This window comes from Tachypleus tridentatus, chromosome 10 (assembly GCF_004210375.1).
Source record: "Tachypleus tridentatus isolate NWPU-2018 chromosome 10, ASM421037v1, whole genome shotgun sequence".
Classification (NCBI taxonomy): domain Eukaryota; kingdom Metazoa; phylum Arthropoda; class Merostomata; order Xiphosura; family Limulidae; genus Tachypleus; species Tachypleus tridentatus.
In genome coordinates this window covers 43,510,235-43,527,111 of record NC_134834.1, presented here as the reverse complement: position 1 = coordinate 43,527,111, position 16,877 = coordinate 43,510,235, and the positions used below count along the sequence as shown (strand labels likewise).

Below are 16,877 nucleotides of genomic sequence, written 5' to 3'. Positions count from 1 at the left end.
GATACAGCTATACATTTTTTCATATGTTCTTTCCTTACTGTAGGTTCCTCAACATTAAGTCCCAAGAAGTCAAGTTTGTTACTAGTTATTATTAATAAACTATTGTGGCCAATTGTATGGTATAATTTCTTATCTGAGGTCATTCTAGAAGTGCAGTGAAGTAACTGACAAAACTGATATGATATTAACAAAAATATATATATATATGTATGTATATAATATTACTATGAATTATAAAAATATAATAAATGTTCACTTGTTAACCTAATTCAGTATTTTTTTTAAATAAAGAGGGTAAACAAGCACTAGGAATTTTTGCAAAAATTAAATTAAATATGATATTAGGATAGCAGTGCCAAAATGTACAGAAACAATACAGGGATAAATACAAACATGTGTACAAAAAATTGATACAAAATTGACCAACTATTTTTAATAATAACTTCTGTCTACAACTAAATATTGAATTCCTACCAGTTGCATGAATTCAGATTTGAATAAAAGCATTTAAACTGAATAATGTTATACAGTCTTACAGTACGTAATGATAGTAAACATATAAGTTTGACTCAATAATTGTTTGCTATTTATTTAGTAATTTTTGTGTGGTTTTTTGTATTCACCTTCACCGTGTTTCTGTACTTTTTGGGATTGTCATCCCTACATCATACTTAATTTTTGCTAAACTGTTTTCATTACTTGTGGATATTAACCTCCCCAACATTTTTCTTTTTTTCTATTAAAGTAGTCTTATGCAAGTAACATTTGGTTACAATTGTAGCTTGTAATATATAAGCAATACATTTAATTAAAGCTCCACTATTGTTTGAATAAACTAGATACACACAACAACAATCATCGTTGGCTAATTGCATAACCAAAAACCACTAGGCCATATTCTTACATTAGTGAGTAAAATGTATGCATACCAACATATACTGGTGGAAGTAGTGATAGCTCTCATATCACGTATGAGTTCAGATTATATGTTATTGTTTTCCATCTTTTTTTGTCTCGAGCTCACCAAATTATGTCATTGTGCTTCAATACTAGGTTGTCAGTCCACTTCCTCAGAGTAGTAAAGTATTCTGTTCTTTACTTTCCCCCTGTCTTTTTTTATCTCTCCTATCAGTATTTGATGTTCTAAGCTTTATTCACAGATGTCGTGATCTATGAATTTTAACTTCTTTCTGATGATTTTTATAAGAGATTTCTTCACCTTTTCTCTTTCTAGCACTTTTTCATTTCATTCTATCCCACACATTTTTCTTTAAAATTATATTTCAGTGACTTGTAACTTCTTTAGTCTTGATATAAATATTATAGCTACTTAAATGGTTTGAATAATCAAAAATAGTAATAATTGGACACACTTATTTTCATTAATCCATTATGTTATGGGACACTCAATGTAATCAATGTTCAAAAGTACCTGATTTATTAAGTTAATTTCATAGCTCTAGTTCCTTCGTATAGTAAGGACACTCTTAAAGTATCCACGTGTAAGATTGATTACTTTGATATACTTGTATTCATAAAAAAGTTGTAAACTAGATTTAAAGAACTAGGTATTTGTAACTGAACTTAATCTGTATCTATCAGTAATCTCACTAATCACTGATATGTTCGGTTATTTCCTGATTTATAATCACTGTCATGGAGTACAACATAATTTAAGCAACACAGTATTTTTCACAAGATACTTGAAGATATTGTTAAAACATTTTTTGTAATAAGTTATTCAACTTTAGTAACCAATAATATTTCAAACAAAATATTTTAAAAATATGGCTAGTTTCAGCTATAGATCTACATCAGGTATTGAATAATTTAATATATTTGTTATTGCTGGAAAGAACTTATTAAAATACATTCAAGAATACACAAGATTTGAAGAGCACAGCTGATAGTGTCAGCATTATGCAGAAACTGTAGTAGGCCCTACACATCTACTTTTTCTTGTGCCACCCAGTTTCAGATTCTAAACTAATATAAAAAATTCCTACTTTACAGTCATTTGATGTGTGTTTATATTTGTTTATTGCTGTAAAGAATCTGGTCACTGTATTATATTCATTTCAATTTGCTCAAATGTAAATGTTTCTAATGCTTTAATAGTAATACCATTAAGAAAACAAATACCAGGAGAGCCACATTTGTGTTAGTGTTTCATAATAATCTACTGTTGATGATTGATTAATTAATGTACTGTGAAATGTGATAGTAGTGAATACTAGTTGACTGATTTCAGTTATCCTTTCTAAAACATGCCTCTCGCTCTAAATAAGTGGGTTCCTCATCTTAGTACATATGCTATTACTGGGGTTGAATACTGATATTTATGAAAAACATGAATATTAGAGCTCACTGTGTGAGGTACACATTTTGAACATTTTTTAAACATCTGAAAAGTAATATATTAATTGTTAAATCTTTATGACAATTCAAATTGCAAATTCCACTAATTGGCCAGCTCTATACATTTCTATTCTTTAATCTTGACAATATTTTGCTTTAATTTTATTTTCAAGTGAACATACCTGAATTAGTCTTTTCACTGCATCTCCACAATACAGATGCATAACCATCTTTTCACATAATATTTTTACCTTTAGAAAAGTTTTTTTTTATTTTACTCATAATTCATCATCATGTCTTGTCTCTGTAAATCCACTTGCAAAACTACTGCACTCATCTTTTCATGTACTAAATCCTTAAACCTCAATTTTTTGTGGAGATCAGTGACTATGGTATGGTATTCGCTCACTTACCACTATAGAAACTATCTAGACACATAGTCTTTAACAGAACTGTAAATTATCATATATATGTTATGCTTCAGCTGTTCTTAAAGTTCTTTCCAAATATTTGTTTTCATGTTAGTATGGCTATTTATTTTTTTCCTTTTTTTGTTTAATATAACATCAAACCAGTTAATAAGAAATGTGAGATGTTTTTTACTTTAAATATGCATTTTTTGCTATTCAGTTTATTTTTCAATTTGAATAAGTTTGTGAATTGTTGTCTTCATGTTTGGATTTTGTGGTTTCTTAAAAAAGGTTTTTTATTCACATTTTAAAATTCTGACTGTTTGACCTACTGGCAGGAGTATGTGACCAAAGTTTTGGAATCCAGGTTGCTGCGCTTGCTCACTTCCCATATCATGTCATAGAGGTAAGTCTTATTGATAGTATATTCTGAAGGTAAGCTTGTCATCATAAGTCCATCACAAAAGTATAAGGTTGGTCTTCACTAACATTTTAGAAGTGAGCCAGCTATTAATATCTCGGAGATGAACTGTTCACTACTAATATATCAAGGAGACAAGTCAGCATTATTGACTTAACACATCATACAGGTAAACCAATCGTAGACATTTTTTATTAAAGAAAATTTATCATTATCTTGTGAAACTTCTATTATTCCTCAACACTTTACCTTATGGCTTTATCAAAGGGTAAACACTACTGAATACAAGCCAGTCTTAACAGGCCAAAATAGCTTATTTAATTTAAAATAAGTACATTGCTATCTCATTTATCATCTGATATGCAGACAATTTTTAAACACTACAAAAGTAACAGTGATAAATGTGTGATAAGAAAATAATTATGGTGAAGAAAATATTCAATTAAAACAAAAGATGACACATGAATGGGCTTGGCCTGGTGGTTATGGCCTTCAAGTCACAAACTGCAGGTAGAAGGTTCAGTTCCTTGTCACTGAACATGCTCACTTCTTCAGCTGTGGTAGTGTTATAATGTAACAGTTAAGAACACTATTTGTTAGTAAAAGAGTAGCTCAAAAATTTGTTGGTGGGTGGTATTGACTAGCTGTAATCCCTCTAGTCTGTCACTGCTGAATTAGAAATGAGTAGTGAAATTAAAAACAAAACAAGATTCATGAATGTTCAAGTCTAATAAGTATGTATGTATATATAGTGAAGATTAATATATTTTGATAAAGTTAAGTACACAAAAGCATAAGGAAGGACTGCATTAAAAACAGCAAATCCAAACCTTTGACTGATTATATTATTTTGTTATAATTTAAAAAAATAAGCTGAAATTAAAATAAATTAAACAAAAAACACTGCACTAATTGAAAAGATCCCAGGGTACAAACTATAATGTAGGATTATAAAATGTACCCTAAGTTTTGGAGGTGACTGCAGAAGTAGGAACCACATTGCAGTGGGAATACACCATCTATCAGTCTTAACCTCCATTTACTTGTCTTTTATAAGAAATAAAAGAGCAGCAATAGATATAGAAATAGAAATTAGGAGAGTGAGATGTGGGTGCTCAATCCTACAATGTCCCACATCTATATCACTCTACACTGCCTGCAGACAGCTGTGGGAAGGTGACTGCTCTCCAAAGTAAAGAAGAAAAATTAATTGAAATAAAAATAAGAATTTTGAAGTTAAAAATTTGGATCCATCTGCCATAAATTTTATAGTTAGCAGTATTAATGTTATAATCAGAAAACTGAGGACTATTTCAAGTGATCTTGTGTATGCAATCTCTAGCACTACATGAGACTTTACACTTCTCTCTTGACTTGGGAAGACCTATCATTTACTGAGGTTTCCCAGTATATAGGTTAACTTTTGATTTTAAAAACTATTCAAATATCAAATATATCTTACAAGTTTTATTATTTTCTTTTCTTTAATTCTTTTAAAAAGTATTACTATTAAATGTAAAACATCCAAATATATCTTATGTGATTTGCTTTATTACACTGCAAAAAAAAAAACTAACATGTAGATAAAATATTTTGGAACTTTCTACATACTGTGTAGCTTCCACATTTAAAAAAAAAATTTTCTAGGTGATATTTGTATGGATTTGTACCTTTTGAAAATTTGGAAAGTTTTCATTGTCATGTGTTTAATAAGAGACACTTACAAATGTTTCCTTTTTCTGTTGGTTTAATGTTCTTATTACATATATACCTATGTTCTTCTAAAATTTTCTTATAAAGCTTTTATTTAATAAAAATGTAAATTCTCATTTTGTTTGGATTTGAGGAAAGACCAGACACAGTTTCATTGCGTTTGTATTTACTGGTGTACAGTAAACATTACTTTTACCATAGCAAAATTATCAGCAAACCAACTAAGTTTTTAGTCAGAAGGTTACATTTAATATACATAATAACTTTTAAACCCACTTTATATTAATTTTTGTTTTGTTTATTTTACATTTCTTTAAGGTGATTTTTTTTAAGCATTTACTTAATGTGAACCTAACATGAATGTATTCTTATGCAACATCCTTGTCATCAAAACAAAGCACGACATTGTTACATTCAAAATGTTTTGAATAAGCCTACCTAATTTTGTTTCATGAAAATAATTTATTTTTCTCTCGATTCAAACAGTAGTCATTTGCTGATTGTTTGATCTAGACTTCATTTAAAGAGTTAGAAGTGTAGCATAGTCTTGTTTTTGCCTTAATGATTACTTTGAACAAACTTGGGGTTGGAACCACATTACATTCAATGTGTGCTGAATGGTGTTTGAACTGCCTTTGAACCTAGGATTAAAGTGTTCTTTAAACAATCTTCCTGTCATCTAACACTCAATCACGATGTAAATGCCTCCATAAGTTAGGCAGCTGAATTCATAAGTTACATGTGACTATTGAGGAAACTGGATACCATCTTTAAACCTTAAAAAATTCTTAAATTCCCAATAAATGTTTTAATCTACATTAAAGGTGAGCTTGTGTATAGACTGTTGAATAGGTTTAGTTTCATCTTGAAGATTGATGAATGTGATCCTATGTATTGCAAAGAGATCATTACCTGTATCTGTGGAACATTATCATTCAGTAAAATCAATAAAGTTGTTTGGAAAAAAGTTAAAAATTAAAATTGATTTTAATCTGCATTTATGGTAGGTAGTTAAAAATTTTCATACTCTGATGAGTGAACATTACAAAAAAATTAGGACTGTAACTGTAGCAGAAGTTGCTCTCAAACATCTTTTCTTAGAGCAACATATAACAAAGTTAAGCTTTCATAACTTTGATCCAATCTCTGTTTGAATCTTTGCTGAACTGGAAGTCATCTGGCTTATACAGTTGAAAAGAATAAAAAAGGGTCTTTCATTTTATTTTTTTAGAATTTACAAGCTTTTAAGTTTTCATTGCTAAGATTATAAATAATTACATCAACTTATGACAAACAAGGTTGAGAAACAGTGATAGACTAAAATCAACACAACTATGCTTGTATTGAGGATACAAAATCATATTAGCATTATCTTGTTGAAAACTATTTAAAATTTTCTCGTAGGAGACTACAAGTGCTGTATTTTAATCAGAAACAACTTAGGAAATACAAATATGTTTTTATTTGGAGCATATTCAAATAAACCAGAATCAAAATTTTAAAAATTTGGGGAAATTTTGTTTGGATGTAGTGTGCATGATAGTTAAGTCACATAGAGAAAAGGTTTCCTCTATTAGAAATTTTAAGTCTAATTAACTTCTCCCACAAAATTAACTTCATTTTGTTGTTTGATGAAATTGTAATTAACCCTTATTATTTTATTGTATCAAAAGCTTAAAATTTTTACACTGTTTTAGTATTGAAACTGTAATAAAAAAAAAAAGTAAGAAAGCTCATGTTGTCTTATAAGAAATTTAACACATTTTTTATTGCTAAATAATCAAATGCTTAAGGTAATAATCATTCTTTCTTTCTTTTTATTGTACCTTAGTTTGCCAAAACAAAAGTCAAAGAGTTCGAAATTTTCAATACTGACAGCTCAGAAATGAAAGACAAGGAGGACATGGAACCTCATTTAAAGAAGCAAAAGATATTAAAGGTATTGTTTCTATAAGACACTTGAAAATACACTGTGTGTAGATATATATGTATAATAGGGTTTTCTATTTTATGAAAAAGGGTATTTTTTAAACTTCCAGATTTTCTTATTTTAAAATTTGTGATACTTCATTAATGAAATTTTATCCATATTTTTACCCATTAACCCTTTCACTACGGGCTCAGTATAATATATACAAGTTTGTCTACATACTTGCATTAAGTGTTTGTACTATAACTTTTGGTACAACATGTATAATTATACAAAATTTGGTAGACTTTTAATAAAGATTACAAGATTGCATACAAAAATCAAATTTTTTAATAAATTATTTTTACTAAAGATTTGTTTGTGAAAATAGTCTTTTCATTACTAGTCTGAGTGCAAAGTGATTTCATATTATGATTAAAAACTATTCTTTGTCTCAGATATCTCAATTGTTATTTACATAATCTACAGAACCTCCTAAAATGCATTTAAAATATTTGTTTTCATTAAGATTTTGTTATTTTCTATACTCTTTGTGGGGGCTGTCACTTAACCAACCACACAACCATCATAAAAAAACTAGAAAATAAATGTAAATTATGCTTTTTTAGTACTAGAATGACCACATATTATAACACGAAAACACAAATGTCTAGTCTAAATACCTTAAGTCTCATAACACTATATATGAACATATATATTTATTTCGTATTACATAACCTTCCAGTCATACGTAAGTAACATAACTTGCATTGATGCAGTGCATGTGCACTTGTTACATATCCAATAATATAAAATTGACCTTCAGTCTTCCCTGTGTTTTAGTGAATTAGTATTTTGTAATATACAGTCACATTTCAATTATCATCTATTATATATCTATATAGATTATTACTATTGAGAAATAAATTATTAAACTTATTTTTGTTAAACTACAGAACAATAAATCAAGAAATAAAGCAAATAATTGTATCTTTGCACTACTCAGTTGCTGCAGGACATAGGTTGCTAATCTTTTAGAAATTTTACACATGGAGGATATCAAACAAAATTTTTTGAGGTTTTATATATATACAGCTGAATAACCAAAAAAATCATAAATAACTATACTGACACCACAGAATTCCACTATAATTTATTAAGCTTAGTAACTAAGAAGTATTTAGATTTTTAAAAATATAAAACTTTGAGCATATGAAAAACACACCTTACCTTATTGAAATCTTGGATTGAAAGAATGTGGTAGCCTTTTTAACAGATACAAATGACTGAGGAAACCACTAGGGAACATTCTAAGCTGGTAATTGGTTGCTCACATGTCCTATACTGTAATAAGAATATATACTTTTCAAAAAAAGAAACACAAAAGACAAAATATGAGACAAATTGTTAAGTTTATTCTGGGTAGTTCTGTATGACATGTGTGAAACTTTGCACATTCACTGCTGAACATCCAAAGTCTGCAAAGGCGAAGTCCACGCTCACTAGGTGAAGTTTAACGTCACTCTACATCAATAACGAGTATGTCCCTCCATGAGCATCAATAACTGCTTGGCATCTCCAGCCCATGGAAGCGATGAGATGACGAATCACATCCTGTGGAATGGCTGTCCACTCAGCCTGCAAAGCTGCTGCAAGCTGAGGTAAAGTCTGCGGTTGAGGTTGTCGCCGTCGCAGACGTCGGTTCAACTCGTCCCAAAGATGTTCGATGGTGTTTAAATCTGGTGATCTGGAAGGCCAGGGAAGAACGTTGATGTTGTGGTGTCTCAAGAAGACAGTGGTGAGTCGGGCTGTACGAGGACAGGCATTGTTATGTTGAAAAACGTCGTTGACGTTCACCATGATAGGTTGCACATGGGGCCTAAGAATTTCGTCGACGGTTGCGTACGGTCTGATCGGAAATCCTTCACAGCCCTGGTGTGTTTGAGGCAGTAGACGTTGCAGTGGTGGTCCTATCCTGAAGGTGATGTAACCGGATGTTGCAATCTTGTGCAGGCGTGGTCACTCGAGGTCTGCCAGATCGTGGAGAGTCACGAGTTGATCCATGTTGTTGGTGACGATTCCATAGCCTTGTGATGGTGCTTGGGTGGACATTCACAGCTCTGGCAACATCTAATCGAGATTTGCCTTCTTCCAACCGACCAATGGCATTGTTGCGTTGTGCTTCAGTCGGTCTTGGCGTAACTGTATTGCGTGCCAGTGGCTTAACACTGAACTATGGAAACCAAGAACCAGTCACTTTTATAGGGATTTTGCACATGTTGCACTTGCAGAACATGCAGATTTCTCAAACAAATTTATTGGGCACCCATGCGTTTTGGCGAAAAATCCGATGTTTTCCTCCGTTTTCAATATGCACAACTTTTATTGTCATTTTGGTTTGACAATCAGTGCCTTAACATGTGTAACATCACATACTCTAAACGTGTAATGTTATTACATATATTTCTCTTTAAAATAACAAAAATATTTCCTTTGTGTTTCTTTTTTTGAAGAGTATATAAGGGACTGTTTGAAAAAATGTTTGATTCAGTACATAAGCCATATCTCAGCAAAATAAAAAGATATGAGTTTCTTATTTTATAATCTAGCTTGTGAATTTTAGTAATTTGAGTTCCTAATTTGTATTTTGTACAAAATTATAGACCTTGTATTTTGATATCACAAACATCTAATTTTAAACAGTGCTGGATTCAACACACCATGCAACTCACTGAAATCTATATTTAGATGTGTTCTTTTAAATTAAGAAATTAACTCTTATAATATTAAAGTTTGAATTATAATTCACAATTTGATTCTAAACTTATTGCATAACTTCATAAAATAGTAGTTCAATAAAATTTTGAATGAAAGCCAACAAACGAGATGACTTGACCTTCGACCCATGACCCATTGCGAAAGGGTTAAAAGAAAAATGATCCATTGTCACCATTATAGTGCTTTAGATTTAAGTATCTAGTAAAACAACTGTTTGACACTCAAACTAAGAAGTTAATTTTCTGTTAAAAAACTTAAGAGTAGAAGTATACTTAAAGCATTTAATCTGTTTTGAGGTATTCTTTTTTTGAGGTAAAGTCTTTCACATTGGTAAATGAAGTATGTTCAGTTTTTCACTCTTTTATAGTTTTTAGTCATTTTACAAGTCACAAATTGATCATAGTTAATATAAACAAAAGCAATCATTAAAAAAGTTAATCATTTTTTTTACATTATCAATTCACTTATTTATTATTAAAAGTTATCTGCTTAGTACATTTTTAATATATAAGTTTTCAAACATTTTCTTATTTATTTATATACGTGCAGTTTTTACATATCACTTTGGTGAAGAAAATTAAGTTTTTTCCTTCTAGCTACCTATTTGTCTGTTATTTCCATGGGAAATATTTTTGGAAAGTTGTTTATACTGTGTGCAAAAGTATACAGCAACCCTTTTTCCCCTGACAGTTTAGGTGATATATAGAGGCTACAACTTCCCTTCTGTTTCAGTGGGGATGATCACTAGCCTTGTGGGTACCATAAGCACTGTGGGAAAATATTTATTGTTGTTTCTTGTGTATTATGATATTTTTTTAGTCTCTAACAACTTTAAATATTTTTAACAGATTTTAGTTTCACACACTTGGTTAAGTTCAAAAGAATTTATAATGATTGTGCAGTACATATCTGTATTAATTTTACCTGAGAATACCACAATACAATATAAAAAAAATGTAGCCTATTGTGTTGTATAAAATGTATTAACTGTTTCCTGTCACATGAACTCAGTTCAGGTAAATGTTTAATATTTACTTAGACTTTAAAACATTTTACTTATGGGTGTTACTGTTACATGTTTTAACTTTAAACAAAGAATACTGTTTGTGGATCATCCCTAAATCTCTTTTTGCCCTAATTACTTAATGCTCTGGATCATTTCTGTTAGTTTATCAAAAATATTGCTGTATAATGGAATATACTATGTAAAGATGAATGGCAGTTTTTCCATCAGTAGGTCAGATGATATTTTGAAAACACTTCTATATTTGTTATTGGAGCAACTAACAGTGACATGGGTTGTGTATGTACTCTGAGAGAGATGGTGCTGTTGTAAATAGCTTTTGTTCTCCATCTTCTGGATAAGAATAGTATCATCTAATGTTCTCTATGATTATCAACTTTTATCTGTGTCCCCTTGGAGATGGATTCCTGTATGTAATGATGGGAACTCCCAAAGAAAGTTCTTTATTTTCACTTTACCTCCTCTTGGTTATGAACATCCACTCATGGTGACCCATGAAGGGGAGGAGGAAGGATCCTATTGGTTGAGTTGTGTCTGGAGCACTGCAACACACCACACGCCTTGAATTTCCTGTAGATGAGTAGTCTCCCCTAGCTGAGTTGGTTGGTTCTTTCAGCTAAGATCAACTAAGTACCACTCTTGGCTGTTCTCAATAGGCATTGGGGATGTTGTATCTGATACTTGTGTTTGGGTACTGTGCTTATGAAGCCCTGACACTGTTGCAGTATCATTGTTTGGCATTGTAGTGTTTCCTTTTGTAAAACTCTGTAGTGGGTGGGGGTTAGTGTGCACAAAATCTTTCTCTTTGTATTATGGATTCCCCAAATCCTCATTAAAATAAAAAAATAAACATTTCATAGACCATGTCTCAAAGACTGAAAAGTAATCTCCACCCCATTTTGCATCTGTGCCTCATTTTATAATAATGCATTCTTTGTCAAATAAACCTGTAAGACAAATGTCTCCCTGTTTTATTCAGAATGGATTAAAGAGGTTTGTTGGCTCTCCAGAATCATTCAAGAAGTTGTATTCTGGGGACATCCCTGTGAAAAAATCTACACCAACACATTGAATTCCTCCCAAGTTCACAAGGCATTGGGTATACCTATTAAGGTTACTCCCCATACTACTTTGAATTCCTCATGAAAAGTTATTGTTGAGAGGGATATGAAGAACATCCATGAGTTGGATACTCTTTGGTTTCTCTAGACATGGGGTTTCTGCAGTGAGATATATCTCCACTTGTAATTAAAGAATTGTGCTACCAATCACTGTTCTTATTTTTATGTTTTCATTGTCATGTCTGCTTGCCTACGATAAGGCAGATTATCTGAAGTGTAGGATATGGCCTTATATTTCTAATCCTTTTTGGTGTTTCTAATGTCAGCAGTTCAGACATTCAAAGCCATCTTGTGATGGCAAAGACCACAACACCTACGAATGTCAACTAGACTCTCATTGTGTCAGTTGTAATAGTTTCCATCCTTGTTACTTTTGTTCTTGTCCTAAGTGGGTGGAGGAGAAAGAGGTACAGCATTTAAAAATCTTTAATAACTTCTTATCCATAGGCTCAGAAGTTGTTATTCCCTGCATGGACATATACCATTGCACTATGCTCCACTGCTAAAGTAGATGTACAAATGTATCTTTTTTGTCTCTATCAGATCTTTTTAATACCACGTGAAGACTCTTTTGCCCCCCATGGATAAATGAATTAACAAGTCAACATCTACTCCTGTCTTTGTCCCCACTGTTGCTTCCAATAACAGCTCAGGTCTGTTTCTTTCAGCCTATTATGCTTGACCATTTCCACTTGTAATCATTTGTATTTTGCATTGCTGAGAATTGTTCTGTAATGGAATATGGTAAGTAAAAAAGAAGATGATAATCTCTTCCATTGGTATGTCTTTATTTTCTATTGGAATGATCAAGAGTGATGTGGATAGTGCGTGTCCTCTTGGAGAAATGACGCTATTACATATAGTTGTACTCTCACATTGTAATATAGAATATCTGTACAACTCTGCACTATTTGGATTGTTTTCAGATATTGGCCAATTTTGTCTTCTGGGTTAGACCAGCACATCTGGTGTCCAATGCACTTGTTAAAATAAGCATAAAAACATTATACCTAAAAGTATCAAACTATTAAAATATATTTATGATAGTACTCAAAGCACTTAACTAACATAAATTGTGTGATAATGGAAGTGAAAACTTCCAGCAAAATGTGTAAAAAATATAAAATAAAATATTTCTTGGAAGAAAGAAGTAAGAAAGTTTGTTCTAATCAAGGTAACTTTCACAAAGATGAATTATCTTTGAGGTAATAATGTGGTATTTTGAGGTGAAACTGATTTCCCAAAAGAGTAAATCAGGAAGATTTACTCTTATAACAGGAGGACTGGCAGAATATATCATGAAGTAACACTCAATTTAGCTAAAAATTAAATTTGAGCAAAGAAATAAGTGGACTTCATACAATGTGTGGCACAAAGTGAAAACAATATTTATGAAAGACACAAAATGCAGTGTATATACTTCCTTTTGAATGCTGGCTAGTCATTTTTTACTGAACAAAATAAGTATTTAAGTGTAGCTAAAACAGAATCAACTTAATTTTCTTGACCACATTGGTTTGAAATAGCTCTCAAAAACAGTTTTTTTTATTTTTTTCAAAGGAAGCAGATGAAATTATGAGTAACTTTGTTAAGGCAGTACAGAAGACTTGTGGTAGCAGTAACTGTTTGTCAGATTTTGAGAAACTGAAGAATGAGGTTCGAGAAAACAACAACATTGTGATAAAAAAAATTATATCTAGTGAACAGTATTAAGTGTTTTTGAGAAATTTGTGTAAAACACAAAAATAAATTGGAAAAATAAAGGTTTCTTTGTTCATAGTAAACATTTTTTGATCTATAAGTCTATAATGATGCCTTGTATTGAAATTATTTGAAAATCTAAAAGTTTCTTAAAGTTCATTACTGAATTCTCTCTTCTTACTATTGGAGAAGCTTTGATTTGTAAAAATATATATTGTTTTAATTTATTGAGCATTTAATTAGAATATTCTAAAGACTTCATTTTTTTAAAAAAGGTAAATATTTGTTCTCATGATACAATAAAACTATTGAGCCACACAATTATAAACATAAAACTGAAGTTTAAGTAAAAATTATGTAACATCAGTGTTGATTTGCTCTTTTTAAAATGTAATTGACCTTACATGTCATTGTTTAAGATATCACTTATTAAAACATTTAAAAATAACTATTTTATTAATATCATACTTTTAATATGGCCTTTAGAGATGTATATATATCTGTTTATAATATTTCTGAATGTTCAACATTAATAACTTTAATTTTCTTAAAATTGAAAATATTAACATGTCAATCTAAATACTTTTTTTTTCAATTAAATGACATTATAATCTCAGAGAAAAATAATTTGGATCTTTTATAAAAGTAAAATGAATGGCAATAAAAAAAAGGCATTTAAAGAAATGGCAAATAAATATGATGAATATGCAAGATCTAAATATGGAGAATGTAAGAAGAAAGCAAAGTTGTTGCCAAAGCAAAAAGTAAAGTTTGGAAAAAGTGGAATGAAAATTTAGGAACACTGGAAGGAGAGTAAACAGTATATAGGATATAAAAAAAGCTGAAACGGATGATGAAGTAAATTCAATAAAAAAAATAAATGGCTTATTCAAGTTGATAAAAATGAAGTTAAAAAGAGATGGAAAGAGTATTATAACAAATTGATGAATGTATAAAATAAAAGAGTGCTTTCGGAAGAAGTTAGAAGATTGGAGGTGAAGAGAGCCATTGACAAAATGAAACTTGAGAAAACAAGTGCTCCATCAAGAGTGATAGTGGAAATAACTTTGGAAATGGAGAGCAGTGAATGAGCATGGCAACTTCCATATAAAATATGGGTAGAAGTGAAAATGCCTTTAGCATATTGGTCTCTACATATAATAAAAAAGTAAGATACCTGAACACATTTTTAAAATGTTTAAAAGGGTAATAGAATATAGGTTACAAAACATTATACAGACTGACAAAATGCGGTCTTTTTATACTATGGAAGGGAACAGTAAATGCTATATGCATAAGGACACAACTGTGGAAAATTTTTAAAGGAGGCTGTATTGGTGCTTTGTGAATTTAGAAAATGCATATAACTGGGTACCATGAGACACTGTTTACTTGTATCTCTGGAAGAAAGTAGCCCCAAAGAAGTTGGTGAGGATAGTGAAAACAATGTATGATGGAGCAAAGAACAGTAAAATGGAACAAAAAAAAAACTGAAGAATTTAGAGTAAAATAGATCTACACCAAAGATTGACTTTTAGCCCTTTTATTTTTGTGATAGAAATGGATATTTTGAATAAGGAGGCAATAAGGTTGTAGGAGAGGTGCAATAGGATATGAAGAAGGGTGAATTAAAGTAAAACCAGGAAAATGGAGGTAATGCTAAGCAACTTTAGAGGATAAGAGGAGTTCCAGATAAATGACTAACAACTATGGTAAAACATTCAAATACATCGAGCTATTTAGTTTCCAACATTAATGAAGAAAAGTTGTGAAATGGAAGTAAGGGAAAGAATAATAGCTGAATGGAATAAATGGAGGGAAGGTTGATTTTTGACAAGACAAAAACCACTATAGCTTAAAAATAAAATTTACAAAGTAGTAATTAGGCCAGTTATGCCTTATGAGCAGGAACTTGGGCATTGAAAAAGAATGAATAGAGTATTTTAAAACTGAGATGAGAGTGTTAAGATGGATGCTGTCAGGTTTTCTTGCATGTATGAACTGAATTCTTTACAGTAGGTGTCTGACTAGATAGCAGTATATTTTAAGAATAAACAAACAGCACACAGTCTACTTGTCTTAAAGTAATGTATATTAAAACAAATGAAACTAATGTGCAAATGTTCATTACATTGTTGATAATCACATTTATATCCAGAGCTTTGAATAATTCTCTTTGTCATCAAGGCTCACACAGCATGGTTTGGTTACTTCAGTATACCATTGACAAGACAAATTTTTCTCTACAATGCAATCTGTGATAATTGCACTTTAAAAATCACCAGTGTAAGCTCTTTATGGCTAAACTTGTAATCATGCAGTCTAGATCTGTTTGACTAACTATTACTACATTTTGGATGTATATTTACTGTACAATGGAAACTTAGAACATTCTAAACACTACAAGAAGGTGTGATGCAATTATCTCATCATCTGCTTGTAGCTACTCCACCCAGGGGATCAAGTGTTAATGCTAGCCATGCCTGTTTGTTCTGTGCCTCTCTCTCACAATCAGTGTAGGTAGACTGCAACCACTTAATGATGTCTTTGACCCATTTTCTCTGTAGTCAACCTCTTTTTCTTTTTTTTTTTTTTAATAGTGTTCCACCTTCCCCTTTATCTTTGAGTCATATTTATTTAGTAAATATGTTACAGACAAGAAGGATAAGTAACAAATGAAAGAAAAACTATTTACACACGTTAGACAAAAATAGAATAATTACTAAGTACATAGTTACATATTTTTATTTTAAACAGCTTTATACTAGAGGTAGACCAATCATCAAAGTTCCACATATTTAAAATCAGTGAAGCTGATTAATAAAAAACTTAGAATTCAAAATCAAAGTGCTCCTTTGGTAGCAAATGGTATTTCTGTGATGAAACAAATACAAATATAAACTATTTCAAGAAGGGATGAACAAATTCATTTCTGGATTAAATATTATAATATCTTGAAACTACAAATGAAGAGTTAAACATAAGCCTGATAAACAGTTAAAAGCTCATATTCCTTAAATTTTTTTGAAAACAATGCTCTCTGAGAAAAGTTTGTCATTATCCTCAAGACCCTCTTTGGAACAATCAGATTGATCTAAATGTGAGCCCCAAATACTTAAACGACAAGTTTTTTGACTGTAGAAGATAATGTAATAGATTTCATAAGACTAAGTGAACATAATTAAATCATTAACATAAATAATATGGGGCCTAGGACTGAACTTTGAGGGAGGTTAGAGAAATGAGATTTTATATTATTGAGGTATAACTGCCTATTTAGTAGGCAAATTTTAAATATTAGGTTGAGGAATAATTCGTGAGCGTTTTTTCAAGTTAAAAAAATATATTCATAAATGAAATGCTTTCGCAAAATATTTCATGTCATTTGGTAGATAATTTTTTGCTCTAATAGATGGTGTGTTTGATTTTCATACGTCTTTAA

At 30.8% G+C, this 16,877-nt stretch overlaps 1 protein-coding gene across 6 annotated transcripts in view; it reads left to right on the top strand.

The window, feature by feature from the left end:
- Window positions 1-13,518, top strand: part of LOC143229157 (DNA mismatch repair protein Msh2-like) — a 146,197-nt gene extending 132,679 nt beyond the window's left edge. For all 6 annotated transcript variants that reach the window (XM_076461062.1, XM_076461063.1, XM_076461065.1 and 3 more), the window contains 3 exons: window positions 3,107-3,174; window positions 6,734-6,841; window positions 13,295-13,518. In XM_076461062.1, the coding sequence (XP_076317177.1) occupies window positions 3,107-3,174; window positions 6,734-6,841; window positions 13,295-13,447 (329 nt within the window). In that variant the 3' untranslated portion in view covers window positions 13,448-13,518. The remainder of the gene's footprint in view (window positions 1-3,106; window positions 3,175-6,733; window positions 6,842-13,294) is intronic.
- The last annotated feature ends 3,359 nt before the right edge of the window (window positions 13,519-16,877 follow it).